At 35.7% G+C, this 18,705-nt stretch overlaps 1 protein-coding gene across 2 annotated transcripts in view; it reads left to right on the forward strand.

The window, feature by feature from the left end:
• The first annotated feature begins 2,036 nt into the window (after positions 1–2,036).
• Positions 2,037–18,705, forward strand: part of LOC143239508 (homeobox protein engrailed-1-B-like) — an 80,105-nt gene continuing 63,436 nt past the window's right edge. Inside the window, exon 1 of one of the 2 annotated variants that reach the window (XM_076480662.1) lies at positions 2,037–2,987. In XM_076480662.1, the coding sequence (XP_076336777.1) occupies positions 2,660–2,987 (328 nt within the window). In that variant the 5' untranslated portion in view covers positions 2,037–2,659. Of the gene's footprint in view, positions 2,997–18,705 lie in introns of both variants that reach the window. The other variant, XM_076480652.1, reaches the window with a different exon arrangement.

An 18,705-nucleotide genomic window follows, 5' to 3' on the forward strand; every position in this document is an offset into this window, starting at 1 on the left:
GCTACTATTTTACTAACGAACGGTTGGACTGACCGTCATATTATAACGCCCCCACGACTGGGAGTGAGAGTATATTTGGTGCAACCGGGATTCGAACCCACGACCCTTCGATTACGCGTCCAACGCCTTAGCACGCTTGACCATGCCGGGCCCTCGTCAATTAGTGACTAAGTATTTAGTACATAATTCATAAATGTTTCCCTGTTGTTTTTATCCTCAACTAATTATCAAGCAGACCAGGCATGGCCAGGAAAGTACTACGTTTGCCTCGCAATCCGAGTCCACCAAATACGTTTGCCCTTTCAGCCGTGGGGACGTTATCATGTGACTCTCAATCCCACTATTCGTTGTTAAAGGAGTAGTCCAAGAGTTGGCGATGGGTGGGAATGGCTAGTTGTCTTCCCTCTAGTCTTACACTACTAAATTAGGGACGGCTAGTGCAAATAGCCCTCGTGTAACTTTGCACACAGTTCAAAACAAACGATGCAGAAACGTCTGAATAAATACAAATCTCGGAAACGTTTCCTCCATCTGTTAGAGAGTTAGTATTCAGCATTGATTACCCACCATAATACATTATCTTAAACATTACATTACACATATTGACTTGTGTTGCACGTGACTGCTTACGTCACACTCTATATCATATATATACATATAGAAAATTAAAAAAAAATACAATGCAAACTTATTCCTCCATTACCTTTCTTGTTTGTCATCCCTAAATCATAGCGGATTATGCCTGTGGTCATTGCACCCAAATGCTTTGGGGATATCCCATCTAACAAACAAAATCCCAACACCAATATCAAACTAATTAGGTGACGGATATAAAGATTGACAAACAAATAAATTCGTTACACTTTTCCATAACAAATAAATACGAAAATATTTTAAAAGTAAACTCTCGATCATGGAACATACCATATGGAGACATTACAGGTTGTTAGTTACTACAGGTTACCCTTGATTTATAAGTACCTAACTTTGAAAATATAATTGTGTTCAGCATAATCGGGTGGTGGGATTAACTTTAAATAGATGGGCTTGTCTCGACCTTTCTGAGCTATATCTGAATTTATCTTTAGGAGAAAGGAAGGAGGTTAGAAATGTAAGATTTATTATGGTAAAGACCATAATAGATCTGTTTGTTATTTTACGTTTTTTGTAAGAACGGATACTGAGAGTTTCACATATCTTTTAGAATGGTTTCATTTCTACTTTAAGAACTTCAATAATTCTAGGATAACTGGCTGCAGACAGTGGGTGTTGAAACACTGTGGGTGTAAGCATTCAGCTCTGTACCCGTAATTGATTTTCCATGTTTCTGGCTTGTTTCACATCAGCATTTGGATTCTGTCTGATAGATGTAATGTTGCCAACACATTTGGGTGCTAATACCACAGGCATTCTCCATTACTACATCAAACTGACAACTAGAACTAACAATGCCAATTCTAGTGTAATGCTTATTTCATGTTAAGTTCATTTTTGTTTTAGAGCACTGATTTAATCGCCCGTTAAAGATCATTGTAATTAATATTAGTATGCATATATATTTACGTCAGAATTAAACACATAATGAACTGTGACGTACCTGCATACGTCAAGTGGGTCTGTCCGTAAAACGCTATTATACACAACTTAACTCAGAAATTGTTGCCTTATGAACTGATATATGTTATAAATATGCCTTTATGTTATACCAAGTGTAATAACATTTATTCTATACGTCATACACCAGGACACGTTTTGTAATTTCCAATTCTTAAGTTCTTACAATTATAGTTAGCAAGTACGCTGCGTAGCACGAATACATAATCAATATTTAGTCATGTTAGTTATAACTGCACACGCCCTGAGATAAATTTATAAAGATAATCGAAATATTTTATCTGGTATGTTATTATTACGAGAATAATATCAAGATTTCCCCCTTGCGTGTAAAATATAAATTACGAAAGAAACCCTTCCAATCTCTCAGGGTATGAATAAAATACGTTTTAGCAAATCGAAATCGCTATTCAAATTTCCTCTGGTGAGTTATTAAATCTTGTAATTATTAGACGAAGTAAACACTTAAATAACTTAAATTTTGGCTCTATCCATCCACAGAAATCACAGCTGAATTTAACTACCGACAACTGCCGCAATAACTTGACACCATGCAACTCATCCCGTCAAACACCACGATAAAAACGTTGCTGCTCGTCCCTCCTTTGCCCGCAACGTAAAGGTATTTCAATAACATCAGCCAACACCAGCACAGCCGTACACTGCTTAAACTGTGATTGGCGAGTTCATGTAGTTAAGGGAAGAGGGCAGGGCTAACTACCGAGTCAGGATCCGCTGGTTGCCAAGACCGCGAGTAATGATAACAGTACACAGTACGTCACCGCAACCCATGGCTACTCGACAAGTCTGTATAAAAAAGCAGGCATGAGTGTCGTCCGAGAAAAACTCGCGATGTCAACTAACCTCGGGTCGCACGAGACAAATTCATGCGAAAATTGTCACTGACTAGTTTATTTATTCACTGCTGGAGGGGTTGAACATGACACTTCAAAAATGAATCGACGCATTGACACAAGGGACTTCAAATAAATATAAAAAGTTGGTCTATGTTGACTTTTTACAACTATGCAAGTGGAATGACAGGATGGCCCAAGATACTGACCATTCAAGTACTACTGCCAGTAGCCCTGAGCCCCGGGACTTTCACAAGCACGAGAGCCACGAGATCTCTCCGGCACCGAGTCCAAGTAGCCACAGATCAGATATTGTTTCCTCCGTGGCGAACACTCGAGCTTTGAAATTTTCTATAGACAAAATATTGTCTCCGGATTTCGGTCCACACGCTCGAAAGAGGCGAACAGAGGCCGATAAAGCCCCGTTCCCACAATCCCCAAGCCCCGGGAATACCACAACACCGATTGTGTGGCCGGCATGGGTATATTGCACTCGGTACTCGGACAGACCGTCCTCAGGTAGGAGAGGTGATTATAATTTTCATTATTTTCCTAAATATAAGTCAAAGAAATTAAAGTGGCACCTGCATGAAGTGCCCAAAGTTCCCCGAGTGACTATATGTGGGTAATTAAAAGTGTTAAAGCGAAACAGCTGGAGATAACAAACAATTTAGCAATTCTCTAACTAACCCGTATAACTAACTACAAAATTAACATCTTCAGTATGTTACTTTTTTATCACGGAAATTTATTTTATTTCAAAAATTAGAATCAAATGTTTTTAAATTCTGTATTGTACAATGACAACGAAATACATTTATTCCCCTATTATTTTTTGTTAATGTTTCTGTTGGACATTCTACAACAAAAGATGAAGTTTTATTATTGTTTAGAATATACAGACACGTGTAGTTATGTATAGCATTTTCAGATCAAGGTACTGGACAACTCATGAAACCTATTTAGAAGTTCGTTTCCTGCAAAAAACAAAACAAAAACAAATCGAAATTCTTTTTCCTGAACACATTTGTTATTGAAAAACACTGACTGATGTGGGTGGTTTCTCAGTCATCTACAAACGATTCTCAGAAATTTCAACAACAAACATTTGAACATAATAACAACATTTTATTTAGTCAAGTTTATAAATTTCGTAGTACTATGTGGCGCAATGATCGATATTTCATAAAAAAAAATAGCTTATATTAGTACAATTTCCAGATGTAGTAAAAATATACAGTGGCAGTCATCTATTTTTTAGAAATAATATACGTATATCTTTTATATATGGAAGACTTTCGAAACGTCGTCCTCTACACTTGTGTCTCTACAACAGGCAGTTGCCGTCCATTCTAGAAAGCTTCATCAATATACGTATATGTATGTATAATTTTACAGAAAAAAGAATACTTAACTATATCAAAATCACGATCATAGAAGTTACAACACCCGACGTGCAGGTGATCTGTATCTTTCAAATTCCAATTTCTGGCTAGCAAGTGGAACACTAGTTTCGGTCAACATAATGCCATAATTGATCATTGAAAATGCGTCATGTAAGTTATGCATGGCAAGCTTGGAAAAAGTATTGCCTGGTATACTAGAATAAACCACCACAAGTAAGAAACATCCACCAGGGATGTGGCCGATTAAAAACAACATGATGCTGGAGTCGCTGAAAGAGAACTTTGAGTTAAACTCATCTACAACGTCATATGCAAAATATTATGGCGGTAAAAAGTTGGTTTTGTGTGTTTTTTCAAGTGCAGAGCTACTCAGTCTATGTGGTCTATGAGGTGGACAGACGAAAGAACGGATTAAGACTTCCAATGACTGTAAAATGGAGATATTGAGGAATAGCCAACCTGTGTGCATGGCAGTACCTTGTGTGTAACTTTAATTGTTAGCAAGACTAAAACTAACTAAAAGTCTATGCACACTTGCGTGCCACATGCGCACACAAAGGTTTTAATCTTGAAGCTTGTAAGCTAGTTCGTTTGTTTTCCTTTTTTTTTATTGGTTGATTATTGCAAAGGATACATCTGTGAAGAAGAAACTGATCTATCACTGTTCAATATTTTGCCATAAGTTAGTACAAATAAATCCTTATGAAACAGGTAACCCATTACCGCCCCATATTTTGCCATATAAGTTAGTGGAAGTAAGTTCTCTTGAAATAACTTGTCCTTTACTGCTCCATATTGTGACATGTAAATTAGTGCATATAAATTTTCATGAAATAACTGGTCCATTACTGCTCCATATTTTGACGTATAAGCTAGTGGAAGTAAATGTTTATTTAGAAATGTATGCATTATTATTCAATATGTTACATTACATAGTTTTACTTTACGCTTCCATAAAGTTATCCATTCGATTGTTTCTATTTTACAACTTTGTGCATGAGTTAAAAAGTTAAGAGGAAATTTCAAACCTTTGAAAATATAGCTGATACTCTAGTGAGTGATTAGAACAAACTGAACAAAATAATACTAGTATTCTTAAAAAAAACGTGCTTATAACAAGTTTTCAAACATTTGAACGTGTAAAAAGCATGTAATTATCTCATTAAGTGAACCTCTACATCAACATTTACAACTGACTATACGCCCCCTCCAAATCTCCCAGCAACTCATCGGCGAGTCTGAAGGCTTCAGTATTAAAAACCGAGTTTCCATACCTGTGGTGAATTATTGTGTAGCTCTTTCACAAACAACAACAAAGAATAAAATATACTCATAGTTTTTTAAATTAATTTTCGAGATAATTTCTTTAAAGATCTGTCAGTCTTGCCAAAGTTAGTTTGTAGAATACGAAATATTAAGAAAGAAGTTGATTAGTATATTAACATTTTTTTTCATTTTCATGGAGAGGGGATATTGTGACTAGAAGAAACAACTGGTTCTTTATTGTTCCATTATATTATGTAAAAGTAAATATTTTCATTTATAATATTCAAGGATTACCTGTACTGATAAATTAGGGGCGGCTGGCGCAGATTACCCTCGTGTAGCTTTGCACGAATTTCAAAAATAAACTTAGTGCATGAAAATTTTACTTTATAATTCAAACATAATCTGTGTACTTCTTTGGGTGATATGCATTATTTAATATTTAGCCTAAGTTAATTTTTTAAAGAAAAGTTGGTCCATCACAAATGAATGATATTTAAGTATTAAATCTTCAACATGCATAATAATTTATTGTAAGCCTAATTTGGCGTTAAAGAAAAATAAAACCATAAGGGCTAGAAATTAAGTCTATAGTGGGTGCGTGCGTGTGAACTTACTTGATTTTTCTTTCTTATTGAGTAATTCACTTTATCCAAATGTTATTTACTTATGTGAAAACGATTATTTACAAAAATATCTGTATATATTTTCTTCTATTTATGTTCAATTGATATAATATGATTTCAGTTATCAATGCTTGTATCTCAAAACTGAATGATTTATTTTGATATTAATTCAGCCTTAGGTAAGTTTTACGCCACATTATTAAATAAAATGAAATAAACGGTCAATTTTACTTTGCGTTAGTTTTATTTGAGCGAACGGTTTAATTCATTTCTAATCTTAAACTGTTTAGTTATTCTTCCCTTCACGGCAAGTATCAAAAATAAAAAAAAAAACGATACTGAACGTGAATTTCACACTAGGCCTACTAATGGTCAGCATTTTTCAATAATTATGTTAGGCCTAATTTATCTTAGATTTACAAAAAATTAGGTCCACCTGAATATTTTTCCTACACTGCTGAATGGAGAAAATTCCCTAACAAAGGTAAAAAGCCATTTTAGATCTCATAAATTTCAACCATTCAAATGCAATTTTTTCCTTCTTTCTCTAAAAATTAAGAAAATCAAGACATATTTCTTCATCGTTCTGCTGTTTTCTTTCACATAATGTCAACTATTTCTCACAAAACTTAGGAAGCAAATAAACTCGTATATGCCTTCGCTAGTACAGCGGTATGCCTACGGATTTACAAGGCTAAAATCAAGGGTTCATACCCCTCGGTGGGCTCAGCAGATAGACCGATGTGGCTTTGCTGTAAAAAAACACACACACAAACTCGTATATACTACACTAAAACTTGAACAGCACCGAACACCTGTACAAGTGTCTATATCTAACAGTACATAGAACTCGTGTATGAAATCCTTTACATTTTCCTGGAACATATTTGAAACATCTTTATTTAAGTGAAATTAGGTCATGCGCAAAATGTTTCAAAGGGGTATTCTTTTGTTTGTTTGGGAATTTCGCACAAAGCTACTCGAGGGCTATCTGTGCTAGCCGTCCCTAATTTAGCAGTGTAAGACTAGAGGGAAGGCAGCTAGTCATCACCACCCACCGCCAACTCTTGGGCTACTCTTTTACCAACGAATAGTGGTATTGACCGTCACATTATACACCCCCACGGCTGGGAGGGCGAGCATGTTTAGCGCGACGCGGGCGCGAACCCGCGACCCTCGGATTACGAGTCGCACGCCTTATGCGCTAGGCCATGCCGGGCCAAGGGGTATTCTAATTTGTGAGATGAAAAGTCAACTTACATCGTGCCAAGCGCAATCAATATGCAAACCGTAGGGGTCTGGGGGCATGCCATCAAAAACAAAAACTTATGAGGTTAAGTCTGGAAGAAATATTGCACGAAAAATAAAATAAAATTTGCGTAATTGTTCATGTAAAAATCCGTAAATATGCAATGAAAAGTCAATGATTCATCGTTCTATTATAGGGGAATTAGGCTTAAATTAGTGTAAACGTGTATGTTTTATTATTGTAAAGTACTGTATTATTTACATGCACAATAGTTATTAATTGCTAAATTATATTACTTATTTAAACAACTTCGTACAATAGTATGTTAGCTGTTTTAAATCACTGTTTATCACATACGCGCATATATCTCAACTGAAATAACATGTTTTTTATAAATAACGTAAATACAGTTTCAGTATTGATAACAGTGTTATAATGATTATGTCTTCCTTCAGCTTGTGTACAAATCAGGTAATTATTCAACCAGTGAAGTGATGATACCGAACATGAACATGGCTTAGTTGCAGTATTTGTAATGTCTTTCAACACTTGTAGTGCATACTGGAAGGATTTACACATTTTGATAAAAGGCAAGAAAAAATCGACTTTAGAATATTCTAATATCAAATAGTTATGTATAATAACTCTGAAGAAGCAACAAAGGCGAAATGTTGGCTTAAAGAGAAATATATTCTTTTGTATTTATCTTGAGTATAGAGGGCGTTTTTTAACTTTTATCACCATGCAGTATTTTTTACATCACGAAAATGTAGAGTTTTACTGAACTCCCCTGTGCACATGCATGGAAATAGATCATTCTGAATTATTAACAATTATAAGTGTGCACGTATTTGATATATCTATAAATTCACACTCTAAGCCTAAGCTTAAAACATAAAAATGCATTTTCTACTATATATATATATAAATGTATTACCCTGGCTTTTATGACTTGCTTTCTTTTCTTACAACTTCATCAGACATTAATCACTTACTTGAAAAATATTCGCGGTGCCTCAGCAGTAAGTTTGGAGGCTTATAAAGCTTAAAATCAGGTTTGATACCTCTAGTGGGCACAGTAAAGACAGCCCATCATCCATCTTTGTGCTTCACAACACACTTACAAAACGACATCGGTGTACCTGCAAGCCTTACACTACCTATACAATAGAAGAATTTTATTATAGAACATCCCTCACAATTAGTAATAGTAAAATATATTGTGTAGAATGAATTAAAAGAGCCACTAAGGAACATACTAGCAGATAGGGAAATTATGGAAGATGACATAAATACGGAATAATTTCCTCAACCAAAAAACTAAAATAAACAGACCTAAGTGCATTGTGGTTAGTGTCATTTTGACTAGAAATCTGAATTACATTTCTTCCCCTTTAACAACAACACACAAACAATATTTACATTTTGGACAGAAATACAATGTTTTACATGGTAAAAAAATTGAAACGTCAAATTATTTGCAAACGTTTTCATGCTTTTGAAGTTGGACAAAGTTCACTATGGTTGCTGACCACTAGTAAAGTGCGCCCCGCATGGCCAGGTGGTAAAGGCACTCGACTCGTAATCCGAGGGTCGCGGATTCGAATCCCCATTGCACCAAACATGCTTGCCCTGTCAGCCGTGAGGGCGTTACAATGTGACGGTCAATCCCACTATTCGTTGGTAAAAGAGTAGCCCAGGAATTGGCGGTAGGTGGTGATGACCAGCTGGCTTCCCTCTAGTCTTACACTGCTAAATTAGGGAGGGCTAGCACAGATGGCCCTCGTGTAGCTTTGCGCGAATTTCAAGAACAAACAAGCAAACTAGTGAAGTGTATCGCCCTGAACTGTGTGTTCGTCATGTTAACTACCATGTGTTGATAAAGCCATGATATAGATTCTTTACCCCCTAGTGGCTCAGCGGTATGTCTGCGGACTTACGACGCTAAAAACCGGGTTTCGATACCCGTGGTGGGCAGAGCACAAATAGCCCTTTGTGTAGCTTTGTGCTTAATTCAAAACAACAACAACATATAGATTCTTTTAAAAAGATAAATAGCTAGAGACATCTAGTAAACGTGACTTGAAATATAACATTACATGGATCAAAGTTGGAAGAATAAATGTGCACGATATGTTTACGGTTTTGTTTTGTCACACTGAACCATATAAACTGCTTCGCTTTAAGAATAATTTGTCTTTCACTTGCCAAACTTTAAAAAAAAGTATACATATATATGTTAGAGAGAATTAATACTGATAAAGTTAAGTAAACAAAATCACATGGAAGGACTGCGTTAAAAACAGCAGATCCAAACCTCTGACTAATTACATTATTTTGTAATAGCCCTGATTGTGTTTCATTGACTTACTTAAATATACCTGTACGTTGTTACCTAATGTTATCCCTTATTACTAAATATTTTGACAGCATTAATTAAATGAATATGAAATAATTTAATAGTTTGATTATTTAATCAGTTTTATAATTTTTTATGCTGCAACTCAGGAACACAATAGTCCTTTTAAAGTATGAAACCAGTAGTTTAAGTCCTGCTTCTGTGCAGGAATAAAGAGAAATGAGAATATATGTTTGGACTGAAATCTTCCTTAAATATCTAGGACTAATTACAGATTTTGTTTGTTGTGTGCATAAAATCGTGTATAACCAAACCAAAGAACTGTTTAGTTGATTGATTTTTACATTAACAGAGAATGAATTTATTTGCTATTAACGTATTTTTTATTATGTTTATATACAGTGAGAGAAGGAAATTGACAGTAACACTCAGGTAATTTTTTTTAAAAAAAGAAAAACTCTTTGTTAATAAATACAAGTACAGTGTCTTAACAACCTTTACCATAAAAAGTGTCTTAGCACCTGAGAAACTGTAGGTTGACTGCTCAATATTCCTACCATTAGAACACGCAGTTACAAGTTCTGTCTCACCTGTTAGACAGCTATTGATTTTCTAAGCTGCTTTGTTCCAAGGATAAACACATGTATCTGTCTATAAAAGTAGCGTGCATTTTAAAGAAACAAGCCACATTTTTGTCAAACGGAAATAAAATTAGCTGTAAAGAAAGAGGATATTTTCTGGTTCAATTGAACTTTAAGAATTTTGTTATTAAGGAAAAGGCCCCTTTCTACCAAACGGAAGTATGAAAAAATAAGTTAAAGTATTTCATATTACTATTTTTTACCGCTGAAGAAAGTATATTGTCATAATGTATATATAACATTTTCAATAACATTTTTATGTCGGCTTGATTTTTCATAGGTATATCAGATTATGCTTACCTGATGATTATACTTCATTCATTGAAAAGTTTGTTTGTTTGTTTGTTTGTTTTGAATTTCGCGCAAAGCTACACGAGGGCTATCTGCGCTAGCCGTTCCTAATTTAGCACTGTAAGACTAAAGGGAAGGCAGCTAGTTATGACCACCCACCGACAACTCTTGGGCTACTATTTTAACAACGAATAGTGGGATTGATCGTTACATTATAACACCCCCACGGCTGAAAGGGCGAGCATGTTTGGTGCGACCGGGCTTCGAACCCGAGACCCTCGGATTAACACACTTGGCCATGCCGGCTCCTCATTGAAAAGAACTAACCAAACTAAACTCTATAAACAAATCAAACTAAGTTATTACAAACTACAGAGTGAAAATTTTAAAATGTATGTGGTACCAGAACAGGTAGTATTTGCGAAAGAACCCCCCAGTGGCGCAGGGGTATGTCTGCAGACTAATACTGCTAGAAAGCGAGATTCGATATCCGTGGTTGGCAGAGCACAGATAATCTTTTGTGTAGTTTTGTGCTTGATAACAGACAACTACAACCAACGAAAGACACTTTGTGTCTCCAAAGTGACACAGGTACCTCATGGGATCTGTTAGTTCGAACCACTATTCACAAGTCACACACGTGGAAAGGTATTATAATTTAAAATTAGGTCCAGACTTAAGTGTTTCGGCCTATGACGTCAGAAATTAATTAACCTCTGCAGGTAGCTGTGAAAATATGTTGATTTTTAATAAAGCAGAAAAAAAGTAATCGGGCTAGAAGGTCATTAAAATTCAGCCCATATGTTTTCTCACCACTTCCAGCGCATCCGCTTTAACATCTACTAGGGACCGGGGTGGCTAAGTGTGTTAAGGCGTTCGACTCGTAATCTGAGGGTCACGGGTTCGCATCCCCGTCGCGCCAAACATGTTCGCCCTTTCAGCCGTGGGGGCGTTATAATGTCACGGTCAATCCCACTATTCGTTGGTAAAAGAGTAGCCCAAGAGTTGGCGATGAGTGGTGATGACTAGCTATCTTCTCTCTAGTTTTACACTACTAAATTAGGGACGGCTAGCACAGATAGCCCTCGAGTAGCTTTGTGCGAAATTCAAAACAAACAAACGTATACTATTGTTTGTTTTTCACTGCTTTTCAGCCCAACTGGTTGTAGAGAGTGAATGAAATGTGGAAGTCGTGGGTTTCAATTAAAAGGTTTTGATGAAGTCAATAAACTGACACGGAAGAAAGATGAAAAGCTGAAAATACATATAACTAGACCTTGATATACGTACTATTTACGTCTATTAAGATAACGTAACTACGTCAGCAGTTTTAACGATGAAAATGTTTAGATCTATAAATATAAAATAGTCTTGACGTGAAAGACGTTTGTGTTAATGTCTATTACACGCTGTTAACATGAATAATATTAACGGCTGTATAAATAAAATGTATACAGTAAGCATGTAAGAGAATATTAATAATAAAAACGTTTTATATTTAAATCTAAATAATTTCCATCAGTACGTTAAACTGGATGTTATCAGGAATAATATTAGTAAAGTATTTGTAAAATATCCACAGTGCCGCATCTTTAGCGCCATTCATGAGGATTTTTTTCTATTGATACACTGCTGGCCAAAATCTTAAGGCTAATGAACTTAAAGAAAAAATATGGTTGTTAGACTCAACCACGTGTTTGAGTAGAGCTTCAAAAGATGATAATAAGAAAAGGGAAAATAAAAATAAAAAGCCTTTTAGCATTTCATAAGGAAAATGTGAACACTATGAAATTAGCCTAAATACTAGCTGGTCAAAAGTTTAAGACCATACTGAAACGAAGCGTTAATCGGTAAACACGAAAAGAAATTTAGTCATTTGTGTTTAAGCATCAGCATTGTCAATATCTCCCACTGACATATCCTGTGTTACATTGGGTAAAAACATGGCAAAGGCTAAAAAGTTGACAGAGTTTGAACGTGGCGGAATTGTTGAGTTGCAAAAGCAAGGTCTCTCTTAACGTACCATCGCTGGTGAAATTGACATAGTAAAACTGCTGTTGCAAATTTCTTACAAGACCCTAAGAGATACGAAACGAGAATTTCAAGTGGTAGACCCAAGAAAATATCGCCGACGTTGAGCTTGAGCAGGAAGATTCGACGGGTTGTCCGGCAAGACACCAGCCGATCGTCGAACCAGATTAAGGCCCTTACGGACGCAAAATGCAGCTCAAGAACAATAAGACGGCATCCACGAGAGAAAGACTTTAAAACCGTAAACGTCTTCAAATGCCACGCCTCTTCCACACCACGAAACAGCTCGGTTAAACTCTGCCGAGAACCACCAAACATGCGACGTAGAAAAGTGGAAGAAGGTTTTGTTCTCTGATGAGAAAAAATTTAACCTGGATGGTCCAGATGGATTCCAATGTTACTGGCACGATAAGGATATTCCGCCGGAGACATTTTCTACACGACACAGTGGAGTAGGTTCCATCATGATCTGGAGGTGCATGGAACAATGGAGCTTCAGGTTATACAGGGCCGTCAAACAGCAGCTGGCTACATTGGCATGTTGGAGAGAGCATCCTTATTGACTGAAGATCCTCGCTTGTGTGGAAATGAGTGAATCTTTCAGCAGGACAAAGCTGCAATCCACAATGTCCGCAGGACAAAGGACTTTTTCACGGCAAAAAACGTGATTCTTTTGGACCATCCAGCATGTTTGCCCGAAACTAAATGTTTGGGGTTGGATGGCAAGGGAAGTCTACAGAAATGGACATCAATTCCAAATAGTGCATGATCTTCGTGAAGCCATCTTCACCGCTTGGAATAACATTCCAGCAAGCCTTCTTCAAACTCTTATATCAACTGTGCCAAAACGAATGTTTGAAGTTACTGACAATGACGGCCGTGCAACTCACTACTGAGACCTCTTGTTGCATTTCCTACCCTGTTTAGGACTTTTTTTTGGTATGGTCTTAAACTTTTGACCAACTAGTATTTAGGCTAATTTCATAGTGTTCACATTTTCCCTATTAAATGCTTAAAAGATTTTTTATTTTTATTTTCCCTTTTCTTATTTTCGTCTTTCGAAGCTCTACTCAAATAAGTGGTTGAGTCTAACGACGCAAAATGCATATTTTTTCTTTATGCTCATTGGCCTTAAGATTTGGGCTAGTAGTGTATATAAATTATAAACATCAGTAAGTGTAAGTGCACGAACAATAGTTAACTTATTATCACTAACTATCAATATATTTACATCACCGTCACACCAAACACGCTCGCCCTTTCAGCCGTGGGAGCGTTATAATGTGACAGTCAACCCCATAATTCGTTGGTAAAAGAGTAGCCCAAGAGTTGGCGGTCGTTGGTGATGACTAGCTGCCTTCCCTGTAGTCTTGCACTGCTAAATTATGGACGGCTAACTTTTCGCAAAATTTAAAAAAACACAACAATATATCTACAACAGACGCCCGACAAGATGTTGTCACGACAAATTAATAATATATGAAATTGAGTTTACAAAGATATTTGTGTACGAAATATATTACGTATGACTACATATTACTACCTATATAGGAGCCTTTAAGTGTAGGTGACTGTTTAAATATTTATCTACATAACTTGTCACGTGCTTTAGCTAAAGTTTAGTCAAACGTTTCTTCCTGACTTAAATTTATCATTGTGTACTGCATACACTGTGTGCACATGCATACAGATATAATTCATAGTGACTTTGTACACTTCAACCTATGAGTGTAATTGACCGCATCTACACCCAAACTTATAACAACATGAATTTTCCACACTTAAACTTATAACTGTATTTGAAAACATCTACATGTGAATGAATATCATGTGTGACTTTCCACACTTAGAACTATGACTGTACTTGACTGTATCTACGTGTGAATCTATAACAACATGACTTTCTACACTTAAGTTTATACTAGTATTTGACTATATCTACACCTGAACTTATAATAATATGCTACTTTTTACATTTAAGTCTGTGAATGTTTGTGTCTATAGTGAACCTATAACAGTGTGTGACTTGCTATATTGAAGTCCATAAATGTTTGTATCTATGTACACGCCAATATATATGACATTATTTGTTTATATAATTGACTACAATTGTTTATAAGGTTAAAGGATTAACCTGAAGATGACCTAAGAAGGTTGAAACGTTGTTCCTTACTTTGTTTTAAATAAAGTTTTAATACCCATACCAGCTGTCTTGAGAATACGTTTTCTTGTGACTACCTAAAAGTATATAACATTTTGTACCTAATTATTTAACTCTACTATGTTTTATTACTTAACTAGACCTATACTTGCAATTTGAAATATATAACTTTACCATTTATATCTTGTGACCAGGATATTTTATCTACAAAATATATCATTGTATTTAACGCCGATATACGAACCGTGATATATTAAAGTAGGGACAACTAGTCAGCGCCACTTACCACCAACTACTGGGCTACTATAATTGAATAGTGAGATTTAGCTGTCACCCTTATAACGCATTCATGGTCCCAAAACAAGGATCGTGATTTCACGACAACAGAACGCAAACTTCGGTTCTTTGAATTTTTATTTTTATAAAATAAAAACAGTAAAATACACTTTTCTGCTATTGGTTTCAGTCAGACTGTATGAAATAGGCAGTTTAGAGGTCAATCACCCTGTCATACATTCCCTCCCCTACCAACCCCTTTTTTTTACTGAAAAGTGTGTGAACTTTAAGTACTAAAGTTTAGCCTGTTGTTAGGGTTAAACTATTGAGGACTAAACAAAGCAAAATGTGAAGTGAACATTATTTAAAGTTATGCTTCGGTCCTGTTAAGAAGTAATATGTCATGAAATACAAAAAAAAAACAACATTATTTAAGGCCCCGCTCGGTTGTACTCGCTATGTTTCTTGAATCCTTCATATAGTTATTAAGATGTCTCAATAGATATGTTACTTTGAAAGAATATGGTTGAGCCTTCCTCTGTTGTAATTAATTTCTGAAAGTCCCCCGCTGGTACAGCGGTGCATCTACGGATTTACAACGCTAAAATCAGGGGTTCGATTCCCTTCGGTGGATTTAGCAGATAGCCCGATGTGGCTTTGCTATGAGAAAACAAACAAACAATTTTTGAAATCCAGTAATAATAAGAAAATCATGTTTCATTTTGTCTTGTTAAAAGCACTAATCAAGATTAGTATTAACAATATCGTGTTAATTAGCTAAGAAATATCACATAAATGCTTACTAGTGTTTAGGTAGCGTAGGATAAAAACTGCAAAATGACATTAAAATACATTGATATTTTATTACTTCTGAATAGTGTAAATCATTTTAAAACAAAGTAATAAGATATTATCATACATCTTATTTAGCTTTAATACAGCCTTATCCTGAACTAGTTACCATTATGGAATCAGTTCAAGACATAAGGTTAACGTGCTCATGTTAATACTAAGGTGTGTTTTTTTTTCTCTCAGCTTGATCATGACTATTGAGATATTCCAAAATCATTGCAATTACACGTATAACAGGTGCATGTGTCAAAAAACAAGAGACTGTTTTTTGTGAGTCCGTCTATGGCCCGGCATGGCCAAGTGGAATAAGGCGTTCGACTCGTAATCTGAAGATCGCGAGTTCGAATCCCCTGTCGCACCAAACGTGCTTACCATCCCAACTGTGGGGACGTTATAATGTTACGGTCAATCCTACTATTCTTCAGTAAAAGAGTATAGCCCAAGAATTGGCGGTGGGTGGTGGTAACTAGCTGCCTTCCCTTTGTTCTTACATTGCTAAATTAGGGTCGGCTAGCGCAGATAGCCTTCGTGTAACTTTGCGCGAAATTCCAAAACTATCAACCAACTGTAGTCCCTCTATCACTACGTTACGGAACTCGTGTGCATGGACAACACGAAACATCTAAATGTTCAGGTGGCTCACAGACCCACCATCATAGGAAGGAAAACAGAATAAAAAACCCACACAAACATATTCTGCATAATAACAATATATTGACAAACCCTTTCATATATGTGTAGTGCTGAATATTTTCTATCAATACTGTATTTATTCCGGACGATGGTTTGTCCAATATTGACCATAACACAAAAATATTTTGGCAGAGCCTGGTACCTTGAACAGATTTCAATTATTGTGTGTTTCTAAACGTTGCTTTACTTAAGTTTTAATAAATGGTTCAGTTTTCACCTTTTTAGTTCCCTTTAAGTAATATTGTGAGAAGAAGTTATGTAATGGTTTATTTTTAAATATTTATTAACTAGAGTGATAAGTAATTATCTTAAACGTATAAATTTAGGAGAAAATAGCATGAAAGCTCACGCTTATCCTATGTCTGTAAATAAGGTGTGCAAAGTATATAAACATAACCAAAGTCGTCATATATGTATGTGAAAAACTCTTAACTGAATTATCGCGATTAAAGTAATTTTATGAAAGGTGTCAGTTCACACTCTGTTAGGCCTATCTCCTGTATTAATTAGTGCGTTACACCCATAAAAAATACGAAATCATTATTTTAGAGTGTAATATAGTCATATTGCCACTGTAAAACTGTTAGTTCTTGACTGTGAACACAAGTATTATACTGTAGTTTTTAAGTACTCACCGTTACAAGGATAGTAAACTCTTTTAAAATTCTCACCATTACAAATATGGTGAAGTCTTTGCAAAGATTAACCATTACAGGAATGATGGAACCATTACAACTCTCACCACTACAGGGATGGTGAAGTCTTTTCAAGGATTCACCGTTACAGAGATGGTGGAATCTTTACAATTCTCACCACTACAAGGATGGTGAAGTCTTTTCAAGGATTCACCGTTACAGAGATGGTGAAATCTTTACAACTTCTCACCACTACAAGGATGGTGAAGTCTTTTCAAGGATTCACCGTTACAGAGATGGTGAAATCTTTACAACTTCTCACCACTACAGGGATGGTGAAGTCTTTTCAAGGATTCACCGTTACAGAGATGGTGAAATCTTTACAACTTCTCACCACTACAGGGATGGTGAAATCTTTACAACTTCTCACCACTACAAGGATGGTGAAGTCTTTTCAAGGATTCACCGTTACAGAGATGGTGAAATCTATACAACTTCTCACCACTACAAGGATGGTGAAGTCTTTTCAAGGATTCACCGTTACAGAGATGGTGAAATCTATACAACTTCTCACCACTACAAGGATGGTGAAGTCTTTTCAAGGATTCACCGTTACAGAGATGGTGAAATCTATACAACTTCTCACCACTACAAGGATGGTGAAGTCTTTTCAAGGATTCACCGTTACAGAGATGGTGAAATCTTTACAATTTCTCACCACTACAGGGATGGTGAAGTCTTTTCAAGGATTCACCGTTACAGAGATGGTGAAATCTTTACAATTTCTCACCACTACAAGGATGGTGAAGTCTTTTCAAGGATTCACCGTTTCAAGAATAGCATTAGATAGAGTGTCCACATTTTTTTACAACGTCTCTTCCTTTTACAATTAATAAACAAAGTGTAGTAGAACAAACCAAAATTAAACCACTGATGTGAGCTGTATAATTATTATACGATGTGCAAAATAGAAACAATAATACCTGATCTCACAGTCAACTATTCCACCACAATATCGTCAGTGTGGTTATTCAAAGTTTATCTTACCCTAAAAAATCTTTGTTGAATGAAGTATTTTAAAAAAAGGTATTGAAACAATAATTATGGTGTCGCTATTCACGACTTTTTAGTCAAGGAACCTGAAAGGTTCTTGTCGATAAGCTCTCAAAAGATTAATATATCTGTGTAGAGGGTGAGAAGAAGCGAACATCACATTCTGTTTACATCTGACATTTGATACACAAAAAGGTCTGGCATATTTGTATAAAAAATCAACGGATTTTCATAGAGGCAAATTTTACCAATGGTTTATCTTACCTCATAAAGTGTTTTATTTGATGAGGAATTATAAATAGACAAGTAATAATAATTAAACTACTGAACTTTTCTAAATTTGTCTATATAAAACAAAGTGATGTTTTTTTGGTTAAGCAACACGAGTAAACATAACTCGTCACATTTCTTTCGCTGTGTTAGGATAATTAATACTCTTTTCACATTTCTCTGTATGTTTATCTACTTGTCTGGCCTATTGTCATTATATATTCCTTTTTGCATGTTCATGTAATTAATGATATGCTGTAGAAACGTATTTTCAAAGAGAAAGATGTATACTTTTAATTTAATCAACGTATAATTCGGTTCTATGTTCTGTGCTCACGTGTCTACCCTGTTTCGTGCACTTAAATCTGCATATATTAACGCCAAGTATCGGCACAGTTATTTAATTCTATGTCAGAGAATTAAAAAAG

This window comes from Tachypleus tridentatus, chromosome 2 (assembly GCF_004210375.1).
Source record: "Tachypleus tridentatus isolate NWPU-2018 chromosome 2, ASM421037v1, whole genome shotgun sequence".
Lineage (NCBI taxonomy): Eukaryota > Metazoa > Arthropoda > Merostomata > Xiphosura > Limulidae > Tachypleus > Tachypleus tridentatus.